A 26,503-nucleotide genomic window follows, 5' to 3' on the forward strand; every position below is an offset into this window, starting at 1 on the left:
TAGAAAATGGGCAGCTAATCAAATAAAAATCTTCCCTTTTACTGGAGTGAAAAAAGTCTGACCCAGCAAGACTCATAGATGATAGGAATAATCACTCAGGGTCAACATCCTAGTTGAGTCCCTGACTGATGAAGGCTGATTTCATTTTCAAACAAGGGCAGGACAGTCATCAATCTTACAGCAGGAATAAGGACACAAACTTGGTGCATGGTTGCTCCTCAGGGAAAAATGTCAGTGCCTCCTCAGAAATCACACATCATCAGTGCAAAGTGTATTGAATTTCAAAGTCCTGCTTATTTACAGGGCACTCTCTACTCAGACATCATAAAGCAAAGTGCATTTCATCTCAGTTAAACTTTGAATTCAGCTAGTGCAGAATCTGTTATTACTGGACAGCCAGCTCTGATACACTGCTCATGTTTACCTTGTTGTTTCGGGATTTTAGATCTTTGGATATTTTTCCACTGATGAAGATCCTCTTGCTTCGCAGATGGATGAAGAAAATATGGTTTTTCTTGTGTCTAGGAAACAGCGAATTGTGATTGCAGGTGACATACATTTTTCCCCAAATATGTATGGATTTTAATATCTTTCTCAAAACTGGGCATTGGGAACGTAGTATTTCTAAATAGTCACCTTACAGGTCCTCACTCAGTTCCCCACAAGAGAAAAAAAATAGTGTGGAGAGAAACTACCTGCAATTGAAACCCTAAAGCACGTTCTTGCTATGAAAGACACTACAGAATGTGATTGAGAAAAGAAGCCAGTGAAAGGCTCAGGCTTCAAGCAAAATCTCTCTATGATGACATCTTATTAGTACATGTCCAGTGATACCAGGAGGAACTTTGTGTCTTTACAATATTCTTGAAGTGTCCCCAAGTAAAGCTCCTCCCAAGCTCCTACCCTTGATTCTTCTAAAGACACTATCTCCACACTGAGTTTGAGCCAGCCATAGACAGGTATTAGCTCAATTCAGGTCCTTTCCAGTTTCCAAGTGTCCTTTGTTTTTTTTCATATCTGACCCTGGGATTTGGGTATTCTCAACCTCTCCACTGTTGACACTTAGGGTTTTTGTCATTGTTCACTCCAAGGTAGGAAAATGTTAGGAAGTATCTTAGGGTTTTATTGCTGTGAAGAGACACTATGACTAAGGCAACTCTTACACAGGCAAATATTTAATTGAGGCTGGCTTACAGTTTCAGAGGTTCAGTCCATTATCATCATGGTGGGAATCATGATAGCATGCAGGCAGACATGGTGCTAGAGAAGGAGCTGAGAGCTCTACACCTTGATATGAAGGCAGCAGAAGGATCTGCTTTACACAGGCAGCCAACAGGAGGGTCTCTTCCACACTGGAAGGGGGCTTGAGCAGAAGGGACCTCAAAGACTGCCTATACAGGACACACTTTCTCCACCAAGGCCACAGCTCCTAATAGTGCCATATTCCATGGGTCAAGCATATTCAAACCACCACAGAAAGAGAAGAGGTGAAGCCTAGAGCCGTTGCCTGTCTTTCAGCCTTTCATTCCATGTTCTGAGATGAAGTCAATGCTCTAGGTTGAGTCTGGTTGTTGGAGCTTGGTTCTAATTTTTTGATTAAATCGGGAATCTCTGTGTTCAAACACTAAAGGTCCTTATCCCAAATTGGTTTTTGATGGATCAGTAAAGATACCAGCAGTCAATGGATGGGCAAAGAGAGGCAGGACAGGACCCTTAGAGTTCTGATGGCTAGGATGCAGGGGGGGCGGGGATTGCCATAAAGGGTGAACATAGGAACAGCAGGAGATAAAGCCAACCAGTCATGTGAGATTTCGGGTAAGTGGCCACTGGCCACCTCCCCAGTTGGGCCTAGGGTAGCCAGCAGAGGATTAGAAGTACCCAACCGTTGCACTAGATGGCATAATAAAAATAAGCTTGTGTGTGTGTGTGTGTGTGTGTGTGTGTGTGTGTGTATGTGTGTCTTTTATTTGCAATCCAAAGACTGAGCTGGTGGCTGGAAGCACGACCAGCCAGGAACACAACGTGGTGTAGCTAAAACTCACTGCTACATCTGGCATCCTTTAAAACTGCATTTCAGGGCGAGGGTGTACAGCAGTACCTACAGTGTGCATAGGATACCTGAGTGCTAGGGACATGACGGTGAACGACAGACACAGGATATCTATTTTTTTCACTTAGAAAAGCCTGGTAATTGGAATACTGACTCTGTTCCTTTCCTTTCAGTGTTTACAATGGCAAAAATTATACCTGCTTGGGAACAGACTATAGTCCCAGACCCCAGGAGATCCAGCCGAGAGGAATGGCATGAGTTTATGGCTAGCCTGGGTTACACACAAAACTAAAGCCCAAACAAACAAGAGTTAACTCATACTGACTGAGAAGCAGTGTGTGTACACTGCTTTGTCCTTAGCAATTAGGTAGGCACATGAGCATCAAAGTGTCTAGTGTTATTCCCCCAAATGCACAGAATGTTGTAGGAAGCTTTAAGGAAGCATTAAGGCAGTTTTGTTCTTTTACAACAGAGAGCCTCGGATAATGTTAGGAGTTTAGTCTGTGCAGACCATGACAGTGACACTTCAAAGCAAAGGCCATTAAGAGATGAGGAAACTCTCAAAATAGAAAGGTTCCAAATGGTGTTTAGAAATCCACTCTCTGTGAAATATGTCCATAATGGTGTGTTTATGCTGGGAGGGGTGGTGGTGGTGGGGATGTTGGGTGTGGTGCCAGAGTTCTTTGGGAATTCATAGCCCATGTTCAGTTGAGACACTCTATATTCATATTATGTCTCCAAGGATAATTAAAAGCCAAGCAGCACTGTGCGTGTTTTGGTTTTGTTGTTTTGTTTGTTCGTTGCTTTGATTTGTTTTTGTTTAGGGGGGGCTTTATTTAATTTTAAGTAACTCAGGGATTGTAGTGAAACGCTGGCTGTCTTTTTCTTGTTTTACACCCATAACAAATGAATTTTTGGACCTCTGGCAGCTGACACTAATCATGCTTTTGACAGGCAGTAGACGACGAGATGTGATCAAATGCATTGTGAAGGTCCCACAGCTGGATTTATTGATAACAGCATCTCAGAAAGGATTAATAACAGTCTTCAACAGCCAGGTAACTTGGAATCTTGGTCCCTCTCCCCTTCACTTTCTTCACCCCTTTTCTTCCTGTGTTTCGTTTTATCTATGCATTTATCCCGATGCTTCAGCAAACACAAAAACAATGCATCCATGTGACTTGAGGAATACAATAGTAATTAGGGAATTGCTGAGCCTTGAGTTTATGTCTCAGGTTTGACTGCTGAGAAAGGTTTGGTGGTGTTTCTTGGAGTGTTACTATGACTTACATGGCATCCAGCATGTAAAGGGTTGACTTGGATAATTTCCCAGATCAACCCCTAAACACGGGCTAGCCAAGTAATAGGGAATCCTCTGAGGAGAGTGGACTTGGAGGAGATGAAATGTCTCAGGTGTTCCAGGCAGTGGTTGGTGCACACTTTTAATCCCAGTACTTGGCAGAGGAGGATGGATCTCTGTGAGTTTGAGGTCAGCCTGGTTTACACAGTGAGTTCCAGGACAGCCATACCTACAGAGAAACCCTGTCTCAAAACAAACAAAGTCTGAGGTTTAACACCTGGTTTTCTATGATATTGAATAGGGAACTTCATAAGCCTTGGGTCTTCACACGAAGACAGAGAGACACTATGAGGATCAAATTCAATGATGAAGTAGAAACACTAATATTTATGAGTAATAAATGTGTTTATTTTTTGGGGGGTGGCTTTCAATACAGTGTTTTTCTTTGTAATACTGGTTACTCTGGAACTCACTGTAGATCAGGCTGGCCTTGAATTCAGAGATCCGTCTGCCTCTGCCTGCCAAGTGTTGGGATTAAAGGTGTGCACCACCGATGCCTGGCTAGTAATAAATTTTTATATAAATGCAAGACATTGCTATGATCAATATTTCTAAATTTATACATCTTGAGCTTCCCCATTTTTTATATGTGGGAGATTTCAACAGACTGTGCGGTGATGTGTCCTACATGACATCTCCATTGTGAAAACAAGAGAGGCACTCTCGCTGCTAAACACACAGAGTAAAGATTCCAAGTTCATTTTTAACTGGAGACAAGGGCAGGCTTTATTCATACAAAAAAATGTATTTGAAATAGTCATCATTTTCAAAATCTATGTTAGTCCTTCAATAACACTCAATTCAGAGAGTTTTCCAGAAGATCATACCTAGGGCAATGAGACTGTTGGGCAGGGGCCATCTGGGCACAGCTATTGGGTGTGTGCACAGAGCCCGCTGCATAGCCTGCTATACACACAGCTGAGTATGGTACTTAATGTCTGTAGCCCCAGACCCCATCCAGAGCGATAGATTTTTCTTTCCAACATAGTTAGTTGTGTTGGTTAAACAAGTGAATACAGAGGCTGGAGAGATGGTTCAGGGGTTAAGAGCACTGACTGCTCTTTTCCAGAGGTCCTAAGTTCAATTCCCAGCAACCATATGGTGGCTCATAACCATCCGTAATGGGATCCGATGCCCTCTTGTGGTGTGTCTGAAGACAGCTACAGTATATTCACATAAAATAAATAAAAATTGTTTTGTTTTTTTTTTAAAAAATGGGTGAATATTTCTAATGTGTTTGCCTCACCGGGTGCATCCAGCAAATTCTGGCAATTAATGTGGGAAACAAAGGATCAGGAAACTGACCCCTGTTACACAGAACCCTTCTCTGTCTCCTTCCTTCTCCCCTTAAAGCATTAGCTCCCTTCTCAATACAGACCTTTGTGCCTTCAGGACTCATCCAAGATGAGATAGATCTATAAAACACTGTGAGGAGGGAAATGATGGTCTGCACTGTAAAGTGGTCCTTGATTGTAGGGAAGTGAGGTGGCTCTTCTAGGATGCTTCACATGCACCCACAATAAAACAAAGGCACCACAGAGAAGTTTAGAGTTGAGCACATGGAAATTTACAAACACACAGAAACCCACCTCTATTTCTTATCAAATAATATGATGGGATCCTAAAACAGAATGAATGAATGAATGAATGAATGAATGAATGAATGTGGGGGGAGGGAGGGAGGAAGGGAGGGAGGGAGAGAGAGAGAGAAACAGGAAAGGAAGTAACTTGGAGGGGGGCTTGGATAAGGAGGTGGCATATGTCATACAAGCATGAAGACCAACTCAGTACTTACATGAAAATACCACACATGACTTCCTGTGCCTATAACCACAATACTATGTAGTGGTTGGGGCCCAATAGAGACGGGTAGATTTTGGAGAGTTTACTGGCCAGGCAAGCATAGCTGAAAATGGAGAGTTTCAGGTTCAAAGGGAAACCCTGACTTAAGAAAATAGATGGAGAGTGAGAGAACAGAAGAGCTATATCTTCCTTTGTCATCCACAGGTGTGTGCACGTGTACCCGCACCCACATGCTTGAACACACTTGCATATATCAGACATACACATTCTTCCTCTCCCCCTGACACACACACACACACACACACACACACACACACACACACACACACAGTGGGACTGGAGAGAAAAGATTGTTTTAAAATTATGTTAAGCTTTGATACATTAGAAAAACTATTATTTTAAATGTTACATTCCCTAAGCATGGGTGAGTCATTATGGGAGAAAAATCCCCTGAATCACTGCGTTGTTCCCAGAGATCACTTTTTCAAAACAGTCATTAATAACTCGAGATATCTTTTAATAGATAAACACATAATTACCTTATCTGAGAAAGAATGAATAAAACTAAGGAAACTTTTGGTGATAGAGACTGGAAAATTCATGCAAAAGCTAAGGCATTAAAGACACTAAAAATCAGTAAGGATGAGAAAGAAGAGAACTTAAATAAATTGTTCCCATTAAGTTGGATGTAGGGGACTATCTTAGTTTCTTTTCCTGCTACTGTAACAAATTTGGGACAAAAGCAACTTAAGTAAGGCAGGGTTTATTCTGCCTCACAATTTAAGCTACAACCCAGGACAGAGAAGTCAGTGCAGTAGATCCTGGAAGCAGCTGGAAACACAGTACCAGCTGTCCAAGGAGAACAATGAAAGTTGGCGGTCATTTGCTTTTGCAATCTTATGTATCCAGGATCCCTGCCCAGGGACTAGTCCTGCCCTGGGAGTGGTTAAGATGGGTCTTCCCAACCAACCCAATCAAGACAATCCCTCACAGACATTCTCCAAGAAGGCAAACCTTAATCTCTATCCGTGCTTTTCAACCTGGGGTTCGAGCAACCCTTTCATAAGGGCTCCACATCCACTCTCCTGCATGTCAGATATTTACATTACGATTCATAACAGCAGCATAGTTACAGCTATGAAGTAGCAATGAAAATAATTTTATGACGGGGGAGGGGCACCACAACATAAGAAACTGTAGTAAAAAGTCACAGCATCAGGAAGGTTGGGAACCGCCCAGGTCTAGTTCATCTATCTCAGTTGCACCCACCTAGGAAATTCTGCAGGTTAAAAGATGCTAACCGCCACAGGAAATAAGAGAGGAAACATGGTGCTCTGTCCTGCTCTTAAACACCTTCCTTAAAACACTAGTTTTATTTTCCTTTCCTATCCAGAAATAAGAGCCTGAGTGTAGAGCCTCTGGGCACTCTTTCTGATGAAAGACAGTTGTAGCATCCATGAAAAACTATCCCTGAGCCCTCCCTGCCCTACTCTTTTGTCCCTGTAACCCATCCCTTCAGGGAAGCCACTGACCAACAAACACCATCTGAGCATGCAGAAGAAACATCATCATGGGATACCTCAGCTGTGATCCCGGCAGCAGTCATCCTGTCTTCCGGGGTCTGAGAGCCACCTACCAGCACTCTCCATGGGACATTATCTATGACATTTAGCTTAGCACCTAGGACACCATTCATAGGTGCTTCAGCGGAGGGCTCCTGGGCAGAGTGTTCTAAAGACATCCAGTGACTTGAGAAGTCTTTCAAATGACACACGTTGTATTTTTCTACATGGTTCATATATCCACCCTGTTCTGTGTTGCTGTAAAATTAAAATAAATGCTGTCTTTTACCCCGCACTAGATCTGACACCATAACGCCCCAAGATATCAGATAGATAGCTTCATCTCAGCCAGCAAAGCCTCTCACCCACTTTGCTCTATCCCGTATCACACTGCCAATGGCTACTCTCTGAGCCTGGCAACAATCTCTCTACCCACCTAGTTCCCAAGGCAGGTTGCCACCATGCCAGACATACACAATCCAATTCCGTGGCAGACTGGTGTGTCTAGCCACCACACACTCTCTTGAACTTAAATTGCCACACGAAAGAACACACAAGACAATAACCTCTGATCCAATTGATAATATATAATTTGCTCCTCTAGACATACAAAGCCCTGGTACAATCCACCCCTTGAGAATATTCATAACAACCTATAAATGTGCAGAGAAGAATCTTAGCATCTGCCTCCATGTTCTCTCTGCTGCTTTTCTCTTCTCTTGTTCCAGTCTCCTTCCCTCTCTTAAAACTTTTCCCCCACCCATCCTTCCTTCTCATTCAAAGACAGGCCTCATTCTAGCTTGTATCTGCTTTCACCTGCCTAATGACATCATCCTCCAGTTCGGTGTAGTGCATCCCTTACCCCACTCTCCTCCTTGCTATATTAGTTCGAATTTCTAACAAATGGTTCTCCAAATGGCTGGGGAAAAAATGAGGCATTGCATGTGGAAACAACAATGATGACAAAATAATAATAATAATAATAATAATAATAATAATAATAATAATAATAATAATATCAAGAGGTCAGTCACCATGGCTAAGCTAAGCACAAGCCACAGAGGTAGAAGTTTTGCTCTCTGCAAACCAAGTTGTGCTATTTCACAGAGCTAGGAGAATCTGAGACACAAGGAGGAACTCTCTCAGCAGGTAGGATGACGAGTGAGATGAAGCCAGGGGCCTTGTGGACTACCTTTCTGATTCTTTACTGGAGATTCTAACTGGAGTTTATGTTTACCCACAGATGAGGGTTCAGACCAACACCAGTGTTACAGTGAGTACATTAAACGTTTTTAAATATAACTCAGAGTTAGGGTTGGGAGGATGGCTCTTCCAGAGGTACTCAAAATCTCCACAAAGTGCTTCCTTGAAGAGGCTCTGCTTATGAAGGGTTGGAGAGAGGGTTCAGTGGGTTAAGTCTGAACCCCCAAGATCCACGTAAAGCTGGACCCTGTGGTTATGTCTGTTATCCCCATGCTTCTATGAGGATAAGGTGGGAATGGGAACGGGAGAAATCCAGGAGGCTCGCAACTCAGTGAGGATGCTAGATGCAGCGTCGGGGAGAGACTCTCTCCAACAGAAAGGAAGGTAAGGACTGACACTTGGGGTTGGTTGTCCTGTGACCTCCACACGCACATCACTGTACAAAACCCACACACGAACTCATGAATGCACACCCTACACAAAGGTTTTTAAATCTTGTTTTTCATGATCTTTAACAATTGTAAATTTATATGTGTTGACTAGGCTCTGAAACCAAGCCTTGAATAATAACGAAGGCTCACATGTTACTTCCTGGAGTTCACCTATCTGCAGAGGGTTGCTGGGAAACTAGCTATTTCTTGGAATTTTAGTTAAAAGCTTCCGCGTTTTAATTAAATGCTGTTTTGACAACATTGACACCCTACATTACGAGAACAACATGGAAATCATTTGAGAACATTTTTTCAGCATGAGAATGCCCTAAAAATTCGAGTACAGTCTTGTAATTCATTTATTGCATGTCCCTGGTATGGGTAGTAGTAACCTTGCATCAGATGGCAATCTGCAACGTCTTGCTTTCTGATCCACACCCTACCCTGAGGATTTATGAGAGGTGGGGATGCTGGAGGCTTGGGTTTTTTGTTTTATGCCTATTTGCACACACGCGGTGAGCGCACTAAACTACAACAGAAAACACGTCGCCTGGTAGGGGAGCCGAGGTTCTTATGAAACCTCTCAGCCTCCATTTCTGTAACAGACTAACCCATTAGGACTCCTGATGGTTTAGTAGAAAGTTCAAGCCGCGTAGAAGTTTCTGGCGTTCCAGGCAATCCAGGGTGCTGTTTCTGCTTGGTCTCAGCTGACCCTGAATCTGATGCTGTTAGAACTTCCTGACTTGAGTCTTGACCCAAGAAAGACTAAGGGGCCTCAGCTTGTGATCAGATAGATCACTGAGCACGACGGGAGCTCTTCTAGATGAAAATGTTAGCAGGCGGCAGGGCTGGAGCACAGGCTGAATCACAGCCCTGAGTCTCGTTGCTCCTGTAAATAAAAGGTCTTACTGAACCATGCAAGAGTTGACTGCTCGCCCAGCTCCCTTCCTCTTCTAAGAAGCAATCCCCAACTAGCTGAATCAGGCTCCAGCTAATGGATACTAAGAAACAAGGTGGATTGGAGAAACTTTCTTTCTGTATGCCGCTCTGAGGGGATTCACTGTAGACTGCTGCCGGATGTAACTTGTAATGTTAATAACCTACATCCTGCTATCTAATACCTTGAAGTAGCATAGGAAAATGTGATTCCCAATCCCCCAGGCCCCTCTGTCTTGTGGCACTAGAGAGTACACCTAGGGCCTGGCGCATGCTAGACAAGGGCTCCACCTCTTGAGTGTCCTTAGCCTCATCCTCTCCAACGCTCTGCTCTTCTATCAGGATACCTCCTGGATTACCGGCTGCGATTACCTCGGCCAGCTAAAGCGAATCGTGGCCACCACCGAGAGGACCATTATTGTCTGGGATTATAAAGCTCAAGGGAGCAGCCAGGTACTGTGCCAAAAGAAACAGTAGCAAACAACGAGAAGGGCGCATGCTTGATTCCAGCGAGAAGAGCGCATGCTCGATACCTGTAAGGCTATGACCCAGGCCCCTGTGTCTTGAGTATCTGGTATGAGGTGAGAGACGTTACCGAGAACCACTACAAGTTCAGCATCAGTATCCCGATCTGTTTTATTTCAGAATTTCATTCAGGTCTCATTTTGTCATTTTTTTGAGAGTAAAGGGGTAATTCTTTTGGTTTCTGTTGTTGTTGTTGTTGTTGGGTTTTAGCTTGGTTTTCTGAGATTGGGTGGCAGGGGGTGGTCTTTCCACACTGCTCAGTTTAGTGTTTACTGGTACGGATGGCTCCAGGGATCCTCCTGCCACCAAATCAAAGTCCTTTGTTTTTTATCTCCCTCTACAAATGCTAGTATTATCTTTCTGTTTATCCCTGTTATCAAATCCAAAGCCTCTCTCGCCAGCCCCGCATCCTTAGGCGAGCATACTTTATAAAGTCCCACGGGGCTGTAGCTACTCAGAAACCATCACTTTTCTCCGAACCCTAAAGCCCACACCCTGGACTCTGTCAACACTTGTCCAGGCTCTTCAGTCTGCACACTTGATTTTTAACTCAGAGGAACTTCTTTATCTCTAGGGGATTCCCTTCTCTCCCCATCTTGCCACACCATAGGTGGGCTATCTGAACACAGCAGTCCCCTGCCCCCTGCTAGCTTCCTGGTGTAGCCCTCAATTTAGAAAGATGTCTCTGCCCTTCCTGCTGTAGGCAATGTCTGAGCACTGCTAGGGAGATAGAAGCCATAGGGTATCACCACGTAACTAACGGGACCTGCAAGCCCAGCAGAGCGGCTGAGCTAATCTTCAGTCTGAGCCTCCTGCTAACCTTCTTCCTGCCTTTCTTGGCTTGACCTTACATTCCTCACAGCATTCCACCCTTTTCCTATTCTCCTCGGGTCCATCCCCCTCTTCCTAGATCCTTCCCCTTCTCACTTCCCCTCCCTTTTCTCCCCTTCTGTTCTCCCCCTCTCTTGTTCCCTCCCCTCTCTCTGTGTGAACATTCTTGTATCTGACACCCCAGCTCCTATTTGACAAGACAAGCCTCATGGTCTTTTCCCTCTTTGCCCTTCTCAATATTAATTTTCTAATCTGGAACTACTTCCCCCCTTTGACATTAATCTTTACCTTTCTTTCCATCAGTTTCCTCCCGCACCCTACTCCACTATCACCTTTGCCCACATAACCTAAAGTGGCCACTGTCCACGCACGGCACTGTGCTCCATCTTGCTTCCTGTCTTCCCTTCTTGCAGGGTAGCTTTCCACAGAGCGGGAAACGTTGGCCGACTCATCCTGTACAATCACGCCTGGAACAATCTTTGCACTTCGTTAGTGGTCACTGCACATTAGCCCATGGATCAATGGGCCTCTAAATAAGTCACTTCTTACTCATCTTACGGAGAATAAACCACAGGAATTTTAGTCTCCGCTTCTTCTCTCTTAAGACACTGAGTTCTGGAAAAGCAATACTAGCTGTCTATCTTAGTGAACCCTCTCACCGTTTAGAGTAAGCTTGCACGGACTTGTCGCATATCCGAGTATTTTTCTCTTGGTAATTCCTTATAAAACTCATGAATAAGACCTGCATAGATGAGACTCCTTGAGTTCCAACCCCTAGCATTCCACAAACAGGCATCCCAGCACTTGGAAGACACAGGCAGGAGGGTCCAGGTTTAAGATCTCTCTAGAATAAATGGGGAGTTTGAGGCCAGCTCGGTATTTCCTTACTAAGCCAAGAAAAGGCATGCCAGGTCACCCAGGTAGCACTTTCTAAGATCCCCATACTCACCTAGCCCAAGGGAGTGGCTCCTCTTCTTTCCATATGAAACACCCAAGGTAGTACTGAGCTGGGTTCACAGCTTTAACTTGAATTTGGTTAATTTTTGCCTAGACTTTCCAAATTCTGGTATCACTGTTGGATCTAAAATGAGAAACGGCACAGAAAAAAATTAATAATGAAGACAATTTTTTTCTTAATCCCTTCCCTCACCGTGTGTATGTGTCTATGTGTGTGTGTGAGTGTGTGTATGTGAGTGAGAGTGTGTGTTTGTGTGAGTGAGTGTGTGTGAATGTGTGTGTGTGAGAGTGTGTGTGTGTATGTGTGAGTGTGTGTGTGTGAGTGTGTGTGTGTGTTTGTGTGAGTGTGTGTGTGTGTTTGTGTGAGTGTGTGTGTGTGTGTGTGTGTGTGTGTGTGTGTGTGTGTGTGTGTGTGTGTGTGTGTGTGTGTGTGTGTGTGTGTGGGTGGAGTGTGAGGAGTGTGTGTGTGTGATACTGGGGATGGAACTCGGGACCTTATGGATGCTGAACAAGGGTTCTGCTACTGAGTGAAGATCCCAGCAATACGTATTCGTAAGAGTGTAACTAATTTAATACCTCTTCTGATTTCAGGAGCACTATTTTGTCATCAAGCCCATGGACCATTGCCTGCTGTGTGTGTGCGTGGTACCCCTCGCTGACCAGCTCTGCAGAGATGACATCCTCCTGGGGGACGATGGTGGGTTTGTGACCAGGTTCACGGTAAACAGCGATGACTTTGGATTAAAGCAGGCAAAAACCAAGAAGAAATTACAAACTCAGGTCCTTGACTCTAAAAACTTTAAAAGGTAAGGGCATCTCATGCGTAACCCCTTTGCTCTAATAATATACATTCAGTTAGATGCACATAGAGTGAAATGAGATGCAAGACCCTCAAAGCTAAATAAGGAACTGGAATTGTACACATCTACAATTCCAGTCCCTGAGAGGCAGAGGCAGAAGAATCATGAATTCGAGGCTAGCTTAGGCTATACAGTGAATTCCAGGCCAGCATGAGTTACATAGCAAGACTTTGTTTCAGTAAATATAAAAACAAAAGAAGAAATGATTTTCATCTGAGAAAACTTCTGAGATAATAAGGAAGGCATAATTAGTACCCGAATTCCATTTGAATGCCTTTGGCAGTTAAAATCTATTGGTTTTATGTGTAGGTATATGATAGATTGAGTTAAAAAGTGAGATCTTGAAAAAACCCTATACAATGTGCATTTATGAAAATGCTAGACAACTTCCTAGTAATTGAATAAGAAGGTTTATAAACACAAAACAGATGCAGATTTTAGAGGAAGTAATTTGATGGATTTGACTATACCAAATTAAGCTTCTTAAATCTCAAAAGAATACATTTAAAAAGTGAAATATGCTATACTACATATTTGTTACCCATATGAGATACAAGGAGCTGATGCTCTTTAATGAATCTCAAAGTTCAGTTAAAAAAATAATTCTCAAAGTTCAATTAAATCAAAAAGAAAAACAATTTTCCTGGGCTGAAGAGATGGCTCAGTCCTTAGGAGCTTGGACTCCTCTGCAGAGGACCTCATTGTAGAACCCAAGTTGAGCATCTCACAAATGCCAGTCATTTCAGCCTCAGGGACAGGACACCTTGTTATGGCCTCAGCTGGCAATTATACTTCCATGGATATGCACATTTATTATTCTTTGAGTACTTATGTATTTGTTCATGACCTTTGCTCAATATAATCATTACTGCCTTGAATTAAGATTAGCCCTGTTCCTGGAACTCTAAGAATAAAGTAGTCAGCAAAACAGCCCCATTTCCCACCCTTCACATCTATCTGGGCTGTGTTATGTAGTCCCTGTGTGGTGTGGGGCTCTGTACATTATGGGCTTATTTCAGTCACGATAGGCCCAGAGTGTATAACCTTTTCCCCACTAAAAGGTGGGCCACTTGTCAGAAAAGTCTATAGACTGTTGTCAGTTCCTCTTCCCATTAGATAGGTATGTCAGAAGGAAGAATGGGGGTAGGGGGAGGGGAGAGGGAGGAATTGAAGGACTCACTGTGGTAGAATGAATGTGATCCTTCTGCTTCCTGAGGACATAATGTACGTGAGCTTGTCGCATGTCTGCTCTCAGGAGCAGAGGATGACAAGTGCTGGACGGCCACCATGCCATCCAGTTAAATCTAAGAACCAAGTGTAGATTGAGTGTTGAGTCATTTTCTTCCAACAAGAGATCCTAAAACCTGTTAGAATGAAATATTGTAAGACTAGAAGGGCAGTTGGATTTTGGAATTCTCATAAGAGCATTCCTGAAGTTGACATTCTCTGATTTTGTTCATTTTGAGTCAGTAAAGATGTGGCCAGAAAACAGTGGCATTTTGGAACACTGTACAAATTAGAAAATTAGCCAATAGCAAGAGATGGAAAATTAAACAAAACCTAGGATTGGGGGAGGGGAAGCAACTCTCCTCTACTGTGCCTTCCCTCCGTACTGTACACCACTTACCGCCTGGAGTCCCGAACCTGTCTGTTCTTCTACCAGAAGCCATGTGATATCCAGAATCTTAGGCTAATCATATGTGAGTGCTTAGAGTGTTTTTCATTAAAGTAAGGATGAGATTGCTAATGTTCCACTCAGATCCTTCTAGATTTTTCCTTTCTTACCAGTTCCTTTTCTTGTCATTGTGACAAAATATCTGAAAAGCTAACTGAAGGAAGTGTTTGTTTTGACTCTAGGTTTAGTAGAAGGGATACAGCCCATTATGGTGAGACCTCCGTCATGGTGAGGCCTCCGTAGTGGCAGGACCGTGAGCTTGTCCCATGTGTGCTCTCAGGAGCAGAGGATGACAAGTGCTGAGGTTCATGCTTGTCTTCCAGGATTCCAGCCCATGGAACTGTGCCACCACATTCAGGGTGGTCTGTCCTTCCTCAGTTAAACCCCTCTTCACATAAGTATCTACAGATTTGTTTCCAAAGAGATCCAAAGTCTAGTTAACTTGAGTCCCACGTTTACTGCTGAAGTCAGAGCTCAAGTTGTGACAACAGTCTTGTGAAGTTACTGTTTTATGCTAGATTAAGACAAGTTGACCAGCAGAAAATGGTGTGGAGCTGGGGCTGCGGTGTTACCTGTAGACTTAGCATGGTTGAGGGTTACAGTTTGATTTGATTTAAATGAAATGCTGACTGGAAAAAAGAACGAGCATTGTGTGTGTGTGTGTGTGTCTAATATATTGGCCCTCCCCCTTCTCGTTCCCAGCATTAAAAGGAAGCTGCACAATGACTGGGTCATGAAAATCAGATTCGTTCCAGCTCTCAATTGCTTTGGTTCCTGCTCTTTAGACAGCGTCCATTCCTTAGTTTTGGAATCCTTGAAGAGAATTGAGGACAATTTGTAAGTATAGCAGTGCGTCTGCATGAGCATTCTGGGACTCTCATCATTTACAACGATAAGCCCATCACAACCTTGTAATGTTCAAACCAGTTTTCCAAAACACCATAAGTTAGCTGTCCCCTTAGGTTGGCAGGGCTGATTAGACTCTCAGGAGAAATTAAAGTCAGTCATATAAATCTAAATATGATGTGTGCTCCCCACAGCGGCCATTGCTCAATCATTGTTTACTGGGGACTGGGGATGTAGCTCAGAGCTGAAGAACATGCCTAGCATTTGTGAGAGCCAGGGTTCTATTCCCAGCACTGCAGAAAAGGTTTACTGGTTTAATACATAGCAACAATCCAGTAGATCTGTGTCTATATTTTAGACATTGTTTTATGAAGTTTATACTTCAGAATCACTTTAGCTAGTCAACAAGCTATGCTTAGGATCCGTATGTAGTCAGTCATGGTGTATCTATGATAAACACACCAGCTGGCATCCCTATAGAGCTGTGAGTCGGAATAACAGCTGAGTCGTTTTCAATCCGGTTAAATATTTCCTAATTACTCTCATGGCATTTGGATTCTTAACATTCTTAAGGTATTTGCTACAACAGGTAAACTTCAAAACTAAGGGACAGGAGCTGGATAAAAACTCTCTGTGTGATCTAATTTCATTTATTTGAAATGCCTTAAAGGATGGATTTATAGAGACAAAATGTAGATCCCTAGATGCCTAAGGCTGATGACGGGCATAGGAACTTCAAATGGTCACATGGGAAATTTCTGAGGTGAAGAAACATGCCTCAGTCAGGATTCCTGTGATAAAACACAGTGACCAAAAATATATCAGGGGAAGAGCATCTTACAACTTGCGGGTCATCATCCAGGGAACTCATGGCAGGAACCCGGAGGCAGAAACTTCTGCAGAAGCCATGGAGGAGTGCTGTTTACTAGTTTGTTCCGTATAGCTTGCTTGGCCTGCTTTCATATAAGCCCACAGGACCACCTGCAGCTTCAATCACTAAATAAGAAATTGTCCCCCACACTGGGAGTTAGTCTCCCTGATAGATAGCCAGAGAGACAGACAGAAGGCTTGTTCCTAGGCAAATATATCATATAAGTTTCATAGGTATATAATTTATGATACACCTGTGTAACATATTTTTTAATAAGTTTTATGGTAGCTAGTTTTATGTCAACTTGAAACAAGTCAGAATCATTTGGGAAGAGGGACGTGCAATTGAGCTCAACCTCTCTCTCTCTCTCTCTCTCTCTCCTCTCCTCTCCCCCTCCTCCCCCTCCCTCCCTCCCCCTCCTTCCATCTTTTTCTTTTTCTTTACTGAGAAGTTGAAGAAAATCTTTCTTTAGGGCTGAGAAAATACCTCTAATTGTGAGTTTAAACAATATCTGACTTTTGTTCAATCTGGTCAAATATTTCCTAATAACTTATAAGCAAGAAAGAATAATATATGTGTGTGTATGTATACACATATTATGAAATATTTAGTGTTGAGAAGAAAAAAAGCAAAATCATCAAACAAATAAACAACAACAACAACAAAAAAAAACCAGCCTAGAAGTCTGTGTACTTCACTAATACTGACTCTTCATATTTGAAACCATAGTTTCAATATATATTCATATATATTCAATATATATATATTCAATATATATATATTCAATATATATTCATAAAGAACACCAAGTGTGGTAGGGCATTCCTGAAATCCCAGTACTTTTGGCGGAGGACCAGGAGTTCAAAGGGATGCTTGGCTTCCAGTAAGTTAGCCAGTTTCAAGTCTATCTGGGATACATGAGACTTTAATCTCAAGATGAATAAAAAAAGGAAAGAAAGAAAATGAAAGAAAGAAAGGAAGAAAGAAAGAAAGAAAGAAAGGAAGGAAGAAAGAAAGGAAAAAAGAAAGAAAGAAAAAGATTACAACTCTCTAAGACACAAGTCAAGGGAATTTGTTGTGAGTAAGCCTTCTTGCTAGAAATACCATGAGAAGCTCTTTAAAGTGTAGAAATGTCTTGGGGGAGAGATTCCTGTTTACATAAGAGGAAAAAGCATGAAAAGAAGAAAAAATGATGGTAAAATGCCTTGTATTTTCTTAATTTTAATTGATCTAATTGATTAGCACCTGTCACAACATCAACAACATTTTTAAGCATGTGTACATATATACACACTTGTACACAAGTCAAAGAACAATGAAAGCGATTAACGAGGGATTGCAGAGAAAGTTAGTATTATTTTATATTATAAATTACTTGCACTAATGTGAATTTGTATGCTGTGTATGGAACCTTAGGAAGGAGAGGAAGAGAGATGGGAATAGGAGGAAACAGTTGCTGCTCCAAGAAACAAAACAATCGTCATGAACCTTAATGATGTGAAATGAGCCAGTCAAAGAGTAGTGCAAACATGCATGGATACAGAAACTAAACAACGAACAAGCGTCAGAAACATAAAAAATACAAACACATAAGATGCTCGGTTAAAACAAACAAAAAGTTAGAAAAAGAACAGGAGACAAAGATCAGAGCAAACTACAAGGGCAATGAATGGAAAACAATAATGAATGGAGTAGAAAGAAATTTAATGTCAACAACCACTTCAGATGTCAATAGTAAACACCACAGCTACGTGATGGAAATTGTCTAATGATAAAAACAGAAACAAACAACAACAGCAAACAAAATAAGAACTTATATTGCTTACAAGAAACATATTAATATATATTATATATTCTATTATAATATAGTATAAATATATACTATATATCTTATGTATAATATTATATATTATATAAATAAAGATAAAGACATAAAATTGATATATACATAGTAGGTAGAAAAAGACAAATCAAAAATCAAAACAACACAAGCAAACAAAAACAACCTCTTACCATGTCAAGGAAGAGTTTCTTTAAACTCTAAGCTAAGCTTAAGTAAAGGTATAAAAATTAAAATTTTAATAGATTAGACTACACATCCCTCAGATGACTGACAACCTTACATTTTCCTTTTTTAAAAAATATCATAGACTTTCTGAAAGACCCATATTTTGTATTCATTACTTAGAAACTGAAAAAATGTTCATTTTGGTCTATAATGTTATCACATTGAGAAATGAATTGAAAAGCTTCACAGCACATTAAAAATAATTTCATTCCCTGATACTGGATCAAGTTCCACAAATGTCATTTAGATGATGCAATTAATTAGAAAGTTTTATTTAGTTTCTGTAACATCATTAATTGCAAATGAGTCCATGCTGGTGTTTTGTGGAAATATATTTCTGAAACACAAAGTAATTGAGAAATTGCCACAACTGGATATCCAATTTGATGTTTATCTTTTGTTGGTAATTCATAACATGGCCATGTAACCTTGGACAACAGCCATGCCTGTGCATTGTGAAACATATCTGCCTTGACCTATGGGACTTGGGTCCTGGAACCCTGGCTACTGGTGGTGAGAAAAAGAAGAAAGGACAGACATACAGGCACATGTAGAGTAAAGTTGAGATCATGTAGGGTCCTCGGATACTGACACTACAATATAGATCTTTAGCATGTTCATTAGTTACAGCACAAGAAGAGTAATGGATTAGTTAGGTGTGGTAGGGGGTTTCTGCAGATGAGCAGTCTTAGACTGTAAACATCCTGGAGAAGGAAGCTGCCTATCCTAGTCTTTGCACACTGGCCAGTCCTTCAGAACCACTCACGCTCGTTCTCCCAAGAAAAGCTTTGCCATTTCCTTTTAGCCTGGGTATCATATGGGTGATGGCTTTATTCATTTCAGGGGCCAATTGGTCTTGTAGTCTTCGACGGGCCATGCCCATGTCAAAATACATATTAACTAAGGACTTTACTCATTCAAGAGTTCCTCCACTCCCTATATGGAACCATACCAGACCCTTGTGGTCTTGTAGTAACTGTACTTGACCTTGTCTAGTTGTCATTTCCAAGGAGAGTGATTTTGGAGCTACAATATTACCTACCAGTGCTGATAGTTCCAGGGCTCTTCAAAGGCAATCATGACAAGTGATTGGCAGCCGGGGCATGCAGTGATTCTATGAGGCACTCTTTCATCCAGAATGACAGCCATCATTCAACAAATATTTAGTCAACAGGTTTAAGTCGTGACCTTTGCCTCTAACTGCTTAAAAATCTAAGTGAAAAACCAACTGTGGACATGAGATTGGGCGTATTCTGCAGAGCTAGCTCCCATCACCTGAGAGTTCAGGAGTTTGGTAAACTTTTGCTAAATACTGCTATGGCTAAAAGTTAAATGATATAAACTCGCAATCCAATTATATCAAAAAGCAAAGGTAAAATAAATCCTAAACTGAACCTATTGCCTCCCATTTATTTTACTATAGTCTACAGTTAATTTCTTGATATTTTTCTGTCTCCAGAAAATATAGATACTATTCAATGCTACAGTTCTGTTTCTTTTACCAATTAGTATTCAAGGATTACCCATGATAGGAATAAAATATTTCATGGAGACCTACAAACACTAGTAAGTAATGACTCTCTCCCATCTTAGTCCTCAAATATAAAGTAAATACTTACTAGCCCACTAGCACACAGGAAGATAACCAGCAATGCCAAGCAGTGCCCTAAGAACCCTGGCCACACTTGAGGAATGCATACAGAAGCTCAGTGAGAGGAGTGTTAAGGGCTAGCATTGTGCAAAGCTCAAAGAGATCAGACATCTACCAGCATAAACTAGAATGAAAGAATGAAGAGATTAATATTCAGCCATGATTTTACCCAACAAGTTACAACAGGGTAAACAATACATTGTATCTGGGCTTAGAGGTATGAGACACCATATGTCTTCCTTCTTAGAGACTATCGCTAAGGTAAGGGTTGATGCCTATTACCAGTGATAATGTGATAAAGTGGAAACAAATAACTTCATGTTCTGGTTCCATTTCTGTTGCACCGACAAATACCCTGACCAATAGCAACTTTCTGTATTCCGATACAGTTCAGAGCCCAGCCTGTGAAATGGTGCTGTCCACAGTGGGCTGGGTTCTCTTCTGAAGCAATCAAGCCAGTCTCCCACAGACACGCCCCCCAGGCAAATTTGATTAATAGTGACTCCTCAGTTGATTCTAGGTTGTGGCAAGTTGATGTTTAAAACTAACCAGCACACTTGGCTTCAACAGCATCACAGGTCCTTACCCTCCACTTAGACCTCGTTGCTTCAGAAACCCCAGCATCAGTATCTCTGAGCTCTGAACCTTGTTGGTGAAGACCGAGTTCTGCTATATGCCCTAGGTGACCTTACTGAGCCCTCTGGTTTTGTTATCTCACCTTTCACTCATCTCCCTCATTGTCTTTCTTCACTGGGCATTACATTGGGCACCTGAGCTCGCAGTTCACCATTGTGTGTGGTATACACCCATGACTACCCACCACATCACTCAGCCAAACCCCAGCCCTTTAGCTTAGCAGAGCCCCAAGCCTCCACTCCCAGCCTCCTCTCCAGACATTCATCTGCTTCCTCTACCACCCGCCTCAGTGACTCTTCCAAGCATCCCCTCCCCCTGCTCTCCACGCGATGTTCTATCCTTCTGTCTGATACACAAATGTAGGGCCTCAAGGGAGACTTTCTGACACACAACAACCTTCAAGATTGTCCATGGTCACCCTTACTTCACTTTCCTTGTTACAGAGGATGAGGTATCTGTTTCTTCATTGACTTTGCAAAATCCCTTCTGTCTTCTCGGAGATCTCGCTACTCTTTCACTCTCTACCTTCAACCTGTAATGACTACACCACTGTATCTGAGTTGCCTTGTTCTGAGTGATGGTGTACTTCAGACTGGCCTGGAACTTCCTGCATGGAAGACACTGGCCTTAAATTCCCAATCCTGACTCCACTTTCCAAAGGCTGGTATGACGAGCATACACTACCATGTCTAGCTCTGAGGAACCTCGCCTGGCCGACAGACTCCTCCTCATGATTGTACAACATCTTTTCTTCCCCTCTAAGCCACTTTGGAAAGAGAGCTCTTCATTCACTGCCCCCACTTGATGTGTCTGCCTCCATTCACTGCCTGCACCTGATGTGTCTATTTCCATCCACAGCCCTCTAGGTGGTGCCCAACCTGCTCCTGGGGAATCATCAAGCCCCAGGCGACGAGCATTGCTCATCTTACTCGAGAAGAATTTGTTTTTCTGGATTCTAGAAGTCCAGGAGTTTGTTTGTATCTTGCTATTCGTTCTTTATAAATGTGAGCCTTCATGATGTGTTTGCCCTAGGCAATGGCATTTTGAGAGTTCTATCACCAAAACCTTTCCTATTCACTGTCTTCATGTTCCTCAGGCATGATAGGAGTCTTTTCCACACACTGGTATTTAGACTTAAGTGTCCATGTTCATTAGCTTGACAGGAAGACTCCACAGCCCCTCGAACTCAAATGGTCATATGGGAACCACCATTCAGTATATATAGACTGTACCATATTACATACCGACTATACTATATTACACACCGACTGTATCATATTATATACTGCTATACCATATTACATATAGACTGTACCATATTACATACTGACTATACTATATTACACACCGACTGTACCATATTATATACTGCTATACCATATTACATATAGACTGTACCATATTACATACCGACTATACTATATTACATACCGACTATACCATATTTGCCTGGTGACATCAGTATCTGTCCATTACCCAAGTTGGATACATATGCCTTGTATAGTTCTTTGTTCTTCATGATCCCCACCTCTACCTTCACCATCAATCACCAGTGTGTGTATTGCCCCGAAGTAACATACTCTTTAAGTATATGTTATCTTCCTATCCTCCTCCCTTCTACTTCCCAGGCTCTCTTCTTATGTTCTCCAGAAAAAGATCATCCACCTATGTCAATAACTTCTATATTTTGACATCCACATACAGCAAGTTTATGGAGTTGTCCCTGAATACCCTTCCACTTCATGCTCCCCATAGCCTTTTACTTAGCCCTCTGTAACCCTGAGCGTCTTTCTGCTTCCTAGATAGCCCATGTTGGGACTTTGTTAATGTTTGGAAGCTGAGATGACCTTTCTAAGTTATTTTGCACAAACTCCATGCTTTTTTTAAGGGTCAAATAACACCAACACCAGAGACTTATTCTGACCTTTCCCTGACTCTGGAAGGGAAGCTTGGCAGTCCTTCACGTATTGCCCTTTGTGTTTTCTGCACATTAATTCTGTTTTGGGTTATGTTTTTATAAGGAAGTAAGAAATATTATATTCAACATTCTATTTTTGATTGTTGCATACTATGAATATACACGACTCCCAAAGAAGCTGTAGAGCAAGCTGAATACTCTGTTTAGCAATGAGAGACTATGTCCAAGATGCTACTATTAGAGTCCTATGAATTAAAGATGAAAAGGACTAAGCCCTTGGTCAGGCGCTAACACCTTATAAAGCATTCCCATAAAGGACCATGAGCATCACAGTGTAGATGTAACAAGCAAGAATGCTGTCTGCACCTCCAGGCAGGGTGGATGAGCAGTCCTGGGGAAGAATTCTTAGAGGAGAGACATGCCAGGTATGCTGAGCTTTGAAAACTGGTTAGAGTTAGCCTGGCAAAGTAATTAGGTGGGTGGGAGTGGGCAAACAGATGTCTTAAAGACATGGCGTTTGTAAATGCAAGTGAGAAAGAGAGGAGTGGGTTCTAGATTGGAGCCCTGCGGACATGAGCTGGGAAGGGTAAAGCTGAACGAAGCAGACAGGAAGAGGCTGGGAGTTGTCCTCGAGCTAGGGTTTCCTAAATAACTTATTTCTTTTCATGTTATGTGCGTTGGTGTTTTGCCTCCATGCCTGTCTGTATGAAGATGTCAGATCTTACCGTTATAGGCAGTTGTAAGGTGCCACGTGGGTGCTGGGCCTTGAACCCAGGTCCTCTGGAAGAACAGTCAGTGCCCTCAACTGCTGAGCCATCTTTCCAATCCCTAGAGCTAGAATTTTAAACTCAAGGCTATGGGAAGACCACCCTGTCCGAGTATGTGCACTTGCACACACACACACACACACACACACACACACACACACACACACACACACACAGAGAGATGGGGCATAGAAAAATTTTTATTTTTAAGGTCACTTTGTCTTTAAATTAGAGAATGGATTAGAGGAAATCAAGTGAAAAAAAGAAAGATCAACTGAGGGAATTTTAAAACATAATAAGGAATTTTTACCAATGGAGGCAGGTATGGAGAAAGAACAGATTTTTTTTCTTCAGAATTTTTCAGAACTGATAACCTACAGGATAAAAAAATAAGTGAGAGATCTCTTTCATTTTAAAAATTATTTTTGTGGTTATATTTTGTCTTGTTTTGACACAGGGTCTCACTATGTAGCTCTGAGTGGCCTAGAACTTACCAAGTAGACCAGGTTGTGGACTCAAACCACAGAGCTCTACCTGCTTCTGTTTCCCAAGTGCTGGGATTAAAGGCATGCAGTACTGTGCCTGGCAGTCATTTTATAAACTTGTAAGGTTTGCTGTATGCCTATTATAGTCCAGATCCAGTTGCAAGTACTAATGTACTGGGATACATTAAAAAAACAAAACAACAACAACAAAACAAACAGGCTATTGCTTGCTATTGCCCCAACGCCAGAGGTAGAAAGTAAGTTCCTAATGCTGAAAACACCATACACTTCAGAAACATGGCCCAGATGCCCCTGAACTAAAACTGACCTGAAGACCTCCTCCCTGAGGAATAGATTTCATGGCACCAGAAAGTACATAAAAGCTTCCAAAGGAGGGAAGCCATTGATAATCCTACCCACGTATGATGCATCACAGCAATGGCCAACATGGAAACCATACCCCTAAGAGTGCAACAGTAGCACACAGGCCTAGACAGTAACCACAGCTCTTTAATTTGACTGAAGAGCCACTCATCAATAATGAAACCATACCCAGTACTGGAAACCTAGCCAAATACCCAGGGCTAGCAAAGTCACAGATCTTGGAGAAGAACCTAAAACCACCACTTTTACTAAGCCAGTACAACTTATAATTTTTGTCCTTATAACCACAGGTAATCCTTGCCTTGCATCAAGGGAACGTTTTATAAACAAACAGAAATAATTACAGAAAAAAATCACCATCAGTGAGAACACAGAGTTGTGGAGCCCAGTCTCAGCAGACATATCCCGACAAACAACTCCCGCACCTAAGGCTCAGGGAACACTGAAGAAGAGGATGCAGGAAGATAAAGAGCTGGAGGATCAGGAAATTTGCTGGGAGATTGTGTCTCCTGGGAATGTCAGAACCCACGAAGTCTCACCAACATGACTGCCTAAACATGAGCTGAGCAGCAGTAGACGTGTCAGAGTGGATGGGGGAAAGCCCACAAGGCCTTGACCCTACACGAAAACCTAGAAGCAGCTAAGGAATGTTGAGAGCAGGAGAAGTGGTCCTCCCTGAGGAAGAGCATACCAAAGCATTTGGTTTTCCAATACCAAATGGTCAGCCCCCAAAGCATACATACAAATAACATCAAACAGACTGAACTGGTTACATTTAGAAAGATTTGTGTACATACGTAAGTGTATGTAGCAACAATGAAGGTAAAAAGAGACCACAAATTTGAAAGAGATCAAGGAAGGCTACGGGGAAGGATTTGGAGGGAGGGAAGGGGGAGAGGAGAAATGACCTAATTATTATTATATAATCGCAAAAGTAAAATGAATAATTAACAAAGACCCTTTCTGCTGTCATGGGGCTCGTGCTCTGGTGGGAAAGGCAGAGGCTAAGCAAACAGTAGAAATGAAGGGATGCAGTCCAAGGACCTTTCAGCGTTTTGGTGGGATGCTCAGGAGAGGCTGCTTTTAGGAGATGGGGCATCAACAGAGATCTTCACGAACAGTGGGTGGAATGGTGCAGAGATCCACACCTAGAGGGTCTTTTATCTCAGACCAGATGCTGCCTTTTTGTCAGGGAAAACATGACCAGATAGCTATTTGATTCTAGGCAGAGAATTAATAGTTTTGTGTGTGGCACAGTAGTATGGGTGACCTTATAAAAAAGAGTTGGCTTAGTAATATTTTCACATTCTTTTTTTTTTACTTTTTTGTTATCCCTATTTTCTATTACAGACACACACACACACACACACCCACACACACACACACACACACACACACACACACACACACACACACCTCACACCCCAAAAAAAAATCTGTTGTAGGAAGCTTTCATTCTTATGCTGCATAATGTCCTACAGACCTGGTCCTTAAGAGTCATAGGCAGGGGGTTGGGGAATTAGCTCAGTGGTAGAGCGCTTGCCTAGGAAGCGCAAGGCCCTGGGTTCGGTCCCCAGCTCTGAAAAAAAAGAACCAAAAAAAAAAAAAGAGTCACAGGCAGATTACCTGACAGGTTTAACATTCCAACCAGCTGTGTAGGGTTTGCTGCAAAGAGCATCTATTTCTCCCGAGTCAGGAGTCTCTTCCAGATGAATCCTGGACTTCCTAATATTTGCCATCTCTCTTGGAATTTGGTGGGTGGTAATTGCACCTCTGCTGATGACAGCTAGAGTCAGGAAGCAAGGAGATAAAAATACTCAGGCCACCTCAGCAAACAGGGCTCCTTGATCTATCCGATGTTCCAGGAACCTCTCAGCTGCGCCCTCTTCTCTCTCTGAGGCTAAATCTAGAGGCTGAAGAGACTTCTCGAGTGATACTTGTGACCATGTTTTCCTGGACTGCCACGGCCACCCGAGAGCCATCACAAGAGCACAGTTGGACCCTCCATTCCTAATGCCACATGTTCCTATTTCTGCAATTCCTATAATGAGTCTTCAGATGAAGCCGTACTTATACAAATGCATAACTGGTCAGCTGATCAAATGGGAATCAGCACGTCTCCCCAAAAGACAGGAAAAGGAATTCTCAAAAAAATTTTTAATATCAGAAGCGATTGGTGTACTGGTTATTATTTTGTACAGATTTTTCAGAATTAGAACTATGTACCAGGAAGCTGATGAATATGTGCAGTTAATTACCACATAACATGCTGTCCCGTTGTAGCATACACTCTGGGTCTCCAACCCTGTCACAACTTGGTAGTTTCCCACGGGAGAGCAAGCAAATTCCCAGCGTTACTTTTTCTTAGTTGCCCAGTTCAGAGGGAGAGCATTATAGAGCAAAGAGGACAGCGTTGTTCCATAAGGTTGCTATGGGGTGGGATAGTACAAGTTTCTATGACTATAGATTAGCTTCAGTTTTCCCATCTGTGAAAGGGAATGAAGACTTTCATAGACATAAAATCATTTAAGTCACCTGTCCTAAAGTGCCCGCTTTGATGCTTATAACTTTGAGTGCTTAATAGACTTTCCTTCCCCCTTTCCTGTTCCCCTAAGATCTAAAGTACTAAAAAACATTTTGAGAATTTGAAAACAATCATAGCCCAGGACTGATTCAAGATTCAT

General features: G+C 42.2%; 1 protein-coding gene across 1 annotated transcript in view; it reads left to right on the top strand.

Moving 5' to 3' along the window:
• The window catches only part of Wdr64 (WD repeat domain 64), a 116,159-nt gene that overhangs the window by 24,951 nt on the left and 64,705 nt on the right, over positions 1–26,503 (top strand). The window contains exons 3-8 of the mRNA XM_032915334.1: positions 446–548; positions 3,005–3,108; positions 8,019–8,048; positions 9,688–9,798; positions 12,250–12,464; positions 14,896–15,030. Coding sequence (XP_032771225.1) covers positions 446–548; positions 3,005–3,108; positions 8,019–8,048; positions 9,688–9,798; positions 12,250–12,464; positions 14,896–15,030 — 698 coding nt within the window. The remainder of the gene's footprint in view (positions 1–445; positions 549–3,004; positions 3,109–8,018; positions 8,049–9,687; positions 9,799–12,249; positions 12,465–14,895; positions 15,031–26,503) is intronic.

The sequence above is a fragment of the Rattus rattus genome, chromosome 10, assembly GCF_011064425.1.
Source record: "Rattus rattus isolate New Zealand chromosome 10, Rrattus_CSIRO_v1, whole genome shotgun sequence".
Lineage (NCBI taxonomy): Eukaryota > Metazoa > Chordata > Mammalia > Rodentia > Muridae > Rattus > Rattus rattus.